General features: G+C 43.1%; 1 protein-coding gene across 2 annotated transcripts; it reads right to left on the bottom strand.

Moving 5' to 3' along the window:
• Positions 1-316: 316 nt before the first annotated feature.
• On the bottom strand, positions 317-7023 carry C1H11orf87 (chromosome 1 C11orf87 homolog). Of its 2 annotated transcripts, none has more exons than XM_066371627.1 (2): positions 6926-7023; positions 317-5913 (listed from the first exon to the last, which is right to left on the bottom strand). In XM_066371627.1, exon 2 carries the CDS (start codon positions 5655-5657, stop codon positions 5070-5072), a length of 588 nt encoding a protein of 195 aa, XP_066227724.1. In that variant the 5' UTR covers positions 5658-5913; positions 6926-7023; the 3' UTR covers positions 317-5069. The 2 variants fall into 2 exon arrangements, with proteins under 2 accessions (XP_066227724.1, XP_066227725.1); XM_066371628.1 differs by lacking the exon at positions 6926-7023 and adding an exon at positions 6692-6794.
• Between the last annotated feature and the right edge of the window lie 2507 nt (positions 7024-9530).

Below are 9530 nucleotides of genomic sequence, written 5' to 3'. Positions count from 1 at the left end.
GCATATAACCTAAACAGCCTTGAGCATCTGCTTTAAAAGATTGCTAAATTATTCTACTGAACTAAGTTTATTGGCTTATACTAAAATTTATACACTTCCCATTTCTAGATGCAGTTGGTTTGTGAAGGAGGTCAGATGAGTTATAAAATAATAAAAAAAAAGAAACAAATTTCTTTGAGCATCTGAGGGTAAAACAATGAATACTTTCGTAATACTGATATATTATATATTAAATTGATCAGGAAATAGTGTCCAAAAAGCCATTTAACAAGAAAACTTTTTATTGATAGAAAAGCAAAACAAATTTTCCATGAATTCTAATATCTGTTTATTATGTTTCTTAGATATAATCAAGTTCAAAAATCAGTTTTTCTATTGTAGTTCTTCTTGTCATCATTATTGTTAATCTTTCTATAAAAACAATCTAATGAATTCACAAGTCCCTGCCTCAGATAGGACCACCTTTTTGCTCCCAATTAAAGTTAAATAAATTTTTATTCTTAGCTAAGCATTCTACATGACACCAATTGTACTATTAGGTTGGTGACATTAATAAGTATTGATTCAAGCCATCAAAGTTGTTTCTCAAATGTTATCAAATAAATCATAAATCAAATCAGAATCAGAATAAGTCATTATTCAATCCAAAATTAAATGCTTCTCTATAAATAGGTCAATTCATTCTCGTGTGAACCAAATATCTATATGCCATGATCATTAGTTCCAATAAAAGATGGCTTCGATAAGCAGCTTTTCAGATTCATATTCAAAGTTCTGATTCATATGGGAGTGAATTTGAGGAACCTGGCCATGTTAGATTTAAGTTTCTGGTTCTGATTTAACCTACAACTTCCACATAATATCAGCTAGCAATTGCTTAATTGTCATCTACAAAAAAGAATTTAAAGCACATGTCTGCACAATGGAAAATATGGAATTTTAAATGTTATCTAATTAATTCAAATGATATAGAAATGGTGAAAAAGTCAGATGCCAAAGTTTTTAAAGCTAATTTATCCATATTTTCTAAAAACTACTATCAAACTAAACATATAATGGTCATATTTTTACTTTATCTTTAGCTATGCAGATATGTTTATTTTCACACAACATATAAATTAAAAATAAAAAATCTAGCATCAATCCAGGTTTGTGGTCTAGGTGGTCCTAAACCTCTTCTAAATATTTTTGCTTATCATCTAACTATTTAGACCACATAGATATGGTCATAAGTTCATTACCATTGCTACATTTGAGTCACTAACTACGAAAAGAGTCTTATCTAATTACCAATTTCCTGAGCCAACCAGAACTCTCTCCTTTCATTAAATAAAGAGAAAGTCATTCAGATTTGACCCCATAGAAATAAGTACATGCATATACCTGACTTCTCAGTATCCTCTCTGGTAAGAGGATGGAACAACTATTTGGTTTCCATCTCATTCTTGTAATGGCAGAAAAGAGAATACAAAAGTCCATTGTAAATTTGTACAAAATGTATGTATATATAAATACATATCTATGAGTGTATATAAAGTCTAAAGAAGATTATATCCATCCACATCTTGAAGATTCAGAGTCCCATACAGTTGATGTAATGATATCTCCTTCCAATTTTCTCATTTTTAAAAACATAAGAATCAAGCATGCCACCTTATTAATACTGAATAGCAAGTGCAGAAGTTTAGCTACAGCTATAGGGATTTGAAGCAATTAGTTTGACGGGACATCGGTCAATAAAATCTTTAAAATAAATTTAGCTATTTTCAGATTGCCTTTTTTACTATACATGAAATCCAAAATGCCCTGTTGATAGTATCCCAAACTCCTTAGACTGTCAATTGAGCTTTAGAAGAAGCAGACCCTGTTTAAACAAGCTCTGTGCAAATTGCTTTGATATGTGCTTATTGTAATAATTTGGTGAGACTGGTATTACTAGAATTTCATGTAATTTTCTCTCATAAAGAGTCTCAAGTGATACCACCAGAAGCTTAGAGTTCTGAGTATATTAAACTCAGCATGAAATCTGACTCACAAAAAAACATCATCTTTACACAGAGAAGTATTAAAACTATTAAACCATAGCCAATTATTGGAAAAAGGCACACATATTTAAAGGTGCACAATAAGAGCATGTTATTGATGTGTGCCCATGTCTAGAGGCATTGATATTTTTAGAAACAATATGCATAATAATTTTTTTTCTGTTTCCTCTATTTATTTGAGGGGAGAAATTACATAGGACAATTTTACAATTACACCTAGAGTATACAGGCTTCTGCTTGAAAAGGGAATATTATTGCATGCCTTGAATGCACTATGATTCATAAGGCAAGAATGTATGAGTGGCTTCAGCACCAAGGAAATGGAATCATCATCCAGCATTGCTCACAACAGAACATCTTATTGCTTTAATAAAATGGGAAATTATTCACTGTAAAGAGTGCACCAAATAAGGGGGAGAAAGTAATATTCATGCACTTAATGGAGCCGATTAGAAATGAGAAAGCTCCCATCTGAGTACCTGATTCTATTTAAATTCAAATCTAAAAGTCATTCTGTAATAAGGTATTAAGAAACTACAGGCAGATGAGGGTGAGCTACAAAAATTAATGGACTTTCTTCTTCACAGTGCCTTAGTCATTCTGATATATAACCTACAACTCTGATGCATAAAGGATTCCCTAGTGGTCTGAGGGAGTTAATGCACTCTTTTACCTATTACTAGGAAGTGACTAAGGCACTGAAGAGAATCTGTTTAATATTTTGTACCCAAAGATTATACCTGGTCTTCCTAATATTACAGTGTGGCATGCTTAAATGATGATCCTCTGTGCTTCAGGAAAGAATGTGAATAAATATCTAACAGATAATTAAAATTAAGCTTATCAGCTGAGCTTGGGCAATTTAATGGATGACCTAAAATTTTAGAGGTAATATTTTCCTGGGGAAAAAAAGCACATATGTCTGGAACTGAGACAAAGAATCTAGAACTATTAGTTACTTGGGAGAGGGATGCACTTAGGGACACTGTTGCCTTATACCTTGCAGGTGAGTAAGGAGTCTTTTGGTTGAGCTTTTTTTTTTGTAGAATATTCTCATTCACACATTTTCCAAATTTTTGAATAGCTGTCAAGAATTCATTTCTAAAAAAGAATATCATTGCATATAATTAAGATTGTAATATGCTTCTGGCTCTTAATATCACCAATCCAGAAGAAACAAAGTGGTAAGTAATTATAAATTGATTTCTAGCATAGATGGCATTGTCTGGCATTAGGAGAGAGAACAAAAAAATTTATCTTCTTCTCTCACTCTTTTTTCCCAATCTTTCTTTATGTAGTCATTGAAGTTAGGTAAGCCAGACTCATGAAGAGAAAGAGAACCTTCCTTTGTCACATCTCAGATGCAAGCACAGATTTCTAATTAAACAAGCTGCAAATATTTTTATCCTACAAGTAGCCAGTGGGTTTAGCTTCTCTTGGAATTTGCATGTCCTGTCATCCAAATTGCCCAACATCCCCACCAGTCTCACCTCCAAACACATACAGTACAAGCAAGCATACACACTACTGCCTCCAGGTGGTAATTGCATGCAGGAATGACTACAGGCACTGTTTAAATATTAACCATGTTTTAATAGATGGCATTCCTGCACATCCATTATTTGTTTGTTTTCTCTTGTGGTTGCTTCTATTATTCAAAAAAGGGGGGAGCAATGTATTACTTTTTATAACAGAATAAGATATGAAAGAACACTTTTGGAAATAGCAGAAGCCAGGCCTCCACCACTGATTTCCTCATTAAATGATAACCATTATACTGACAGTTGAAAATTAAGAACAAGAATATACAGATCTGAGGACATAAAACAGAACTATAGTTTGTTTATGTACTTGGTACCAATATAATAAATATATAACAAAGGTGTACTTGTTCTAAAAATTAAACGGAAACATTCTAGTTGGTTAGATACTGCACTTTCAATATTGGACATCACCTAATGACTTTATTTTTTTTTTTACCAAAGAAAAGGTAACTTAAGCAATATTTAATATTAAGAAAACCGATAGTACACGTAAACCCGATTGTAGAAAAAGAAGAAAGAAAGCAACAAAATACCGGAATAGTCACTTTCAAAAAAGCTCCTCCTTCGCCTGCACAACCAAAGAAAGTAACCAGTTCAGAGGCAATTTCAGCACCAGACCTGGCTGGACAGTTCTCGGATCCTTTGTGAATCCTGAAAAAATGTCGCAAGTCAAAGGCGTATAGGTGGGAGCCAGACAGGGAGCTAAAGCAGTATATATTTTTAAAACTAATTTAAATATCTTTAATGTGTTTATGCTCGGACAGCAAGTGACCTATCTGAAAGTAAATTAAAATTCCTAGTGCTGGAAAAGGGAGTGGTTAACTAAAAGTGAGAAGAGGAATGACTGGAGTTACCTGTCATAAACATTTTTCTGTGACTGTCTCTGTGGTCTCTGGAAGTTCTGGTGCTTAATGCAGACGTTTTCTTTATAATATACTATTGCCTGAGCCTGTCCAAGGGTGGAAATGGAGAAAGAAGAGACAGTGAAATCTCGGGTAGTGGAGGGAAGGGAAGGTAACTGAACCTTACTTAACCTGACAGCTATGTACAACATTCCGGTCCCCCTCCACTCCTTCGGCTCCGGGGTGAATGCCTGTAATATATGTTGTCGCTTGTGTGGTTTCTCCTCTTTATCGCGGGGGCGCAGGGTGGAAAGGGAAGACGCATCTTTCATTGACAGTGAGAAATTATGTGATTTGTCATGCGCTTGTTTTGTGTTATTAGTATTATAATAATTACTATAAATATGAATAATAAAGTATCAGTATCAGCATTATTTCTTCTTCCGAGACTTTCCTTGCCCAATATTTACAAATACCGCACAGTGCCTCGGCGGAGGAGAAACGGTAAAGGGAGGGCAGACAGGGAAACAAGGAAGAGGAAACAGGGGCCAGAGGAGAGTGGAAGCAGGACGGAGGGGGGAAAGCTAGGATGGCCAAGATGCTGGAACAAAGAAGGAGAAAGGAGAGGGGCTAGACGATCAGGACAGTACCACCGTTTGCAACAGGCCCTCGCCAGCTGTGTCCAAACAGGAGGAGGCTGCTTGTGTTCCTTGCGCACTGGGAGCGGGCGGTGGAGGTGCAGGAGCACGGGGACCCTGGCACGGGAGGTCAGGGGTCGAAGAGGAAGAAGAGGCGTTGGAGGGGTCGCAGAGGGCGGAGTCCCGTGCTTGCCTCTCCAGCCGGGGTTCCTTGAGGAGGGTGGGGGCCGGGCCGCTGGCCGGGGTCAGCCCCCTGCCGCCGCGGCTGCCGCTGCAGTGATCCCGCTCGTACTCCTCCTGAGCCCTCTGCATCTTCCGCTTCTTCATCCTGCGCTTGTGGATGTGAAAGGTGGAGAGCGACAGCACGAGCAGGCAGAAGATGAGCGTGACCAGGACGATCAGCACCAGCGTGGAGGAGAAGGACTGGAAAAGCTGGTGTCCCACCTGTGTAATGCAGGTGCCGCCGCCCGAGCCCGGGCCACGCGCGCTCGCGTTGCCGCCGCCGCTGGCGTTGGGCGAAGCAAAGGTCCGGTTTAGGAGACACGGAGGCAGCGCCAGCCTCAGCTCTTTGGGCGCCCTGGCACTCATCGGCGCTGGGCTGGGAGGGGCCGGGCCCACCAGGCTTCCTTTCTTGGGCACACTGTTCCCACCGGCCAAGAAGAGGACGGAGCCCACGCCGCCCGGACTGCTGCCTGGTGTGGGAGTGGATGCGCCCAAGTGAGGGACTGAGGGAGCAACTGCGGGCAGGCGAGCCGTCAGGGCAGCGAGCGGCGCCCGGGAGACCCTCTCCGGACCCGCCTGGGCTGCGAGTCCAAGCCCTCCGTCCCTTCGCCAAGGCACCAGGCTGCAAGAGAACAGGCTCAGTGAGGATCCTCGTCGCGGCCCGAGGGATTGCGGAGGACGGAAGGACCGGCGCCACCGCAAAGCAGCCCCCCTAGCACTGGCTCAGCCTGACGCCGCCCGTCCTCCGCAGCCGGAGCGCCCCAGCCCGCCCGGCCCCGGCCACGCCGCCGTCAGGGACGGGGTCCGGGCCGGCCCCGCAGAGACGAGGATTACTCAGCAGATAGGGCACCCGGCGCCCTCCACAACTTTCTAATTGCGATGGACACGCAGCCGCCTGGCAACGCGTCCCTGCTTCCAGAGCGCCGCTGCTCTTCCCTGCGCCCTCTCAACGCCAGGACCTGCCCTTCCCAGCACCCACCCCCGGCCGCCAAGCGGCTCCGAGAATGCAGTTCTCCCTCCTCTTCCCTCCACCTCCCGAACGTCTCTTTCCAGACGGCGTCAGATCCCTCCGGTCCCGTTCCCCAGGGGGCCGCGGGCACCACAGCCCACTGCGCCCCTGTCGCCTGCCGCGGCTGCCGGGCAGGACTGCGCTCCGTCCTTTCCCAGCCTTCCTTCCTGGTGCCTACGCCCCCCACCCCACCCCCACCACCACCACCTAAAAACAAACAGACAAAAAAACCGGCTGAAACACCTCTCAGCTAAAGCACAGCCCCACAAGCAGCTGATTCTTGGGGGGTCGTGGGGGGCCATAGGAAGGGGGATTCTCGCCAGCAAAGTTTGGGGAAGCGACCTTCCCTCTGGCCTTCCCAGACCCAGCCCGAGGGTCCCGAGAGTCTTACCGGGACCCGCGCCAGGTAGACCCGCAGCGCGCAACCGAGCCCCTTGTTCTCAAGAGGCAGCTGCAAACTGTTGCACTGCGGAGCAGCGAGGCGGCGCCGAGCGGGGCGGGCCGGGCGAGGGGCAGCGGCTGCGGCCAGGGGTGCCTGCGCAGGCCGCCGATCTGTCCTACCCACTCCCGCCTGGCCGCCCTGCCGCCCGGCCACCCGCTCCTGTAGCCGCACAGTGTCCCTTACCTGGCGCTGCCAGCTGGCTGTACAGAGGGAGTCCCGTCGCGCGGACCGCAGTGGCAGCTGCAGAACGCACGGAGTGGAAGGGCCGAAGACCAAGCCGCGCTGCCGCCGCTACAGCTGCCGCTTAGGGGAGCTGAGCTCGCAGCCTATTGCCAGGGAGGCCGGTGACGTCAGGCAGCCACCGCCAGGGCTCCAAGCCACCTCTCAGGCACCCACCCCACTCTCATACCCCAACATCTCGTCCTGGCAAAGCGAGTCTCTGCTACACACGCTCCCAGTTCCCTGCCCTGCCCACTTCCAGGGGCAGTGAGAAGCACCCTTGCGCCCACCCCGGGAGCAAGCCACGGCCTGCACTCCTCTACTAGGAAGGGTCGAAGCTTCAGTTCTCAGGCTGCCTGCTTCCTCACCCTGAACCCATTGCCACTGGTCCCAGGAACACATGTTTACACTGTAGAGATCCATCTTCTCTCACACATCGAATTTTTCTCCCTCAGCTATGGAGGACTGCCCCTCTCCCAAGTCTGAACAGAAACTGACCTCATGAGAGAGACAGAATCTGAAATACAAACTTGAACATGTATGTAACATCAAACAATCCAAATTAACTGTATTTCTTTGCGCAGGAGTGTCTAACTTGTCTTTCACTGCACCTGATTCATGCCCCTTCTCTCTTCCCTCACATGCTGCTCTTCCAGCCCAAAACCCACTTAGTGTATGAAACACTCCTTCTATTCAGAAAATAAAGACACTCGTGAGCACACACAAGGCTTACACAGCAGGGAAATGAAAAAAAAAATTACTCAGAGGAGTGCAGAAATGAACTGCCCTATGAAAATTCTGAGTGTGGGCCTCTTAAAAAATACCCCGTCATTGGCCTTACTGTTATTAAAGTGCTCAGTGCCTTTGCTGTCTTGTTAACAATAGTCTTTCAGCTCAATTGATAGAACTTCCTAAAAAGAATATCAGCCTGCCTGAATATGGACAGAGACTAATCAACTATTGGTTTAGAATCCTTGATAAAACATAAATAGTGTATTTGGTTACAGCAGCCACTTTCAAAATGAAGTATGCTCATTGTTCTACAGGAGAAGCCAGATTGACACAGCACATAAAAACTCTGTAAAGTCTTAGAAGGCACTTAGGTGTCTTAGTAAATGTGCATTTCATTCTTCCCTCCAGGTTTTGTGTTCTTCCTAGCATTGAGTCTAACACAGTGACTGCACAAAACTTAACTTGCTAAATTAAGTGATGCAGTATACATTGCTGTTTTATTGCCACTATTCATCGGAATTGAGAGATAGCAAGAATCTCTCAATCACTCACCTATCCACTTATATTTGCAGACAGAGGGTTTGGCAACAGAGTTTGACATGGGGGAAAAGGTTGTCTGGGGGGTGGGGGCTCTTTCTGACTCTGTGTTTCAATCTTGGATTTTTACTCCAAGTTTTTTTCATCTCCTTGCCCAAGACTCAAATATGGAGGAAAAAATATACTGTTTCTCAAAAAAAAAAAAAATTATGTTCCTATTTATTTAAATGAAAGTCATCAGCTTTTACTTCATAATTTTCTCAATACTAAAAACAAACATATTCCTAATAAGTGAATAGTTCAGTACATGTTGAATAATGCATATTGTTCAGAGCATGAATTGATACCCTTGGCTGCCAGAGTCACACAGTTAATGACAGACAATGACTCCAACGCTGGCTTAGCTTTTGATGGGCTCAAAGGTTGAATGGTGGAATCCTTGTGTTCACTGTGATCACTAAGTGAGATTTCACCATTGAGACTTGACATACAGTGCCCATTTTTGTGTACCCTTTAGTTTCTAAAAAGTTGAGTCTAAACATTTTGCAAAGCAAATCCAATTTTGAATACTACAAAAAGGGAGCTGGAAGGAGATGTTGAGGGGAATACGGGGGGGGGGGGTGTATTCGGGGCAACACTAGAATCTATTGTAAACACAATAAATTAAATTTTAAAAAGTTAAAAAAAATAAAGAGACGCTTTAGAAAAACTGTTTTGTAAAGCAAAGAATGTTTAGATAATTAGACTTAACCCTCACTAGTCTGTGTTCTAGACTTGGAGAAATTAGTTACCTCCCAGATTTCCCAGGGAGAAACATACTTACCTTTACAATACATTGTAATGAGATTACAGTATTATATAATGGGATTCATTTTGCAGACCAAGTTTCTAGGACATATAAGCCTACCATTGTTCTTTTGTTGTTGTTGTTGTTATAAATAATAACTGTCTGTTATATCAGGAGTGCTAAAAGCATCTACACCATCTTACAAAACCTCTAAAAAGAGAAGGTCTGGTCCTAAAGAACTTATAATCGACAACAGATGAACATGACCCACAAAACAATGATATTTAACTGAAAATGACTTGGGTAGATTAAAGAAATCAACTTTCAGGTCTTAATCCCAGCATATTTTTCTTTCTTTCTCTTTCAAGAAGAATAGGCTGTAGGTTCATAATTCATTCTTACCCAGAGAACAAATGTGCTAAATACACAGACTTGAATGTCACTAGGTAGTATGATTCAAGCCCTAGAAATAGCAGCGGCAGTGAGAAATGATCCCACTGAACTGCTTTATGA

This window comes from Saccopteryx leptura, chromosome 1 (assembly GCF_036850995.1).
Source record: "Saccopteryx leptura isolate mSacLep1 chromosome 1, mSacLep1_pri_phased_curated, whole genome shotgun sequence".
Taxonomy (NCBI): Eukaryota; Metazoa; Chordata; class Mammalia; order Chiroptera; family Emballonuridae; genus Saccopteryx; species Saccopteryx leptura.
Note: the sequence above shows the minus strand (reverse complement) of the source record. Positions and strands in the feature narration are given on the sequence as shown.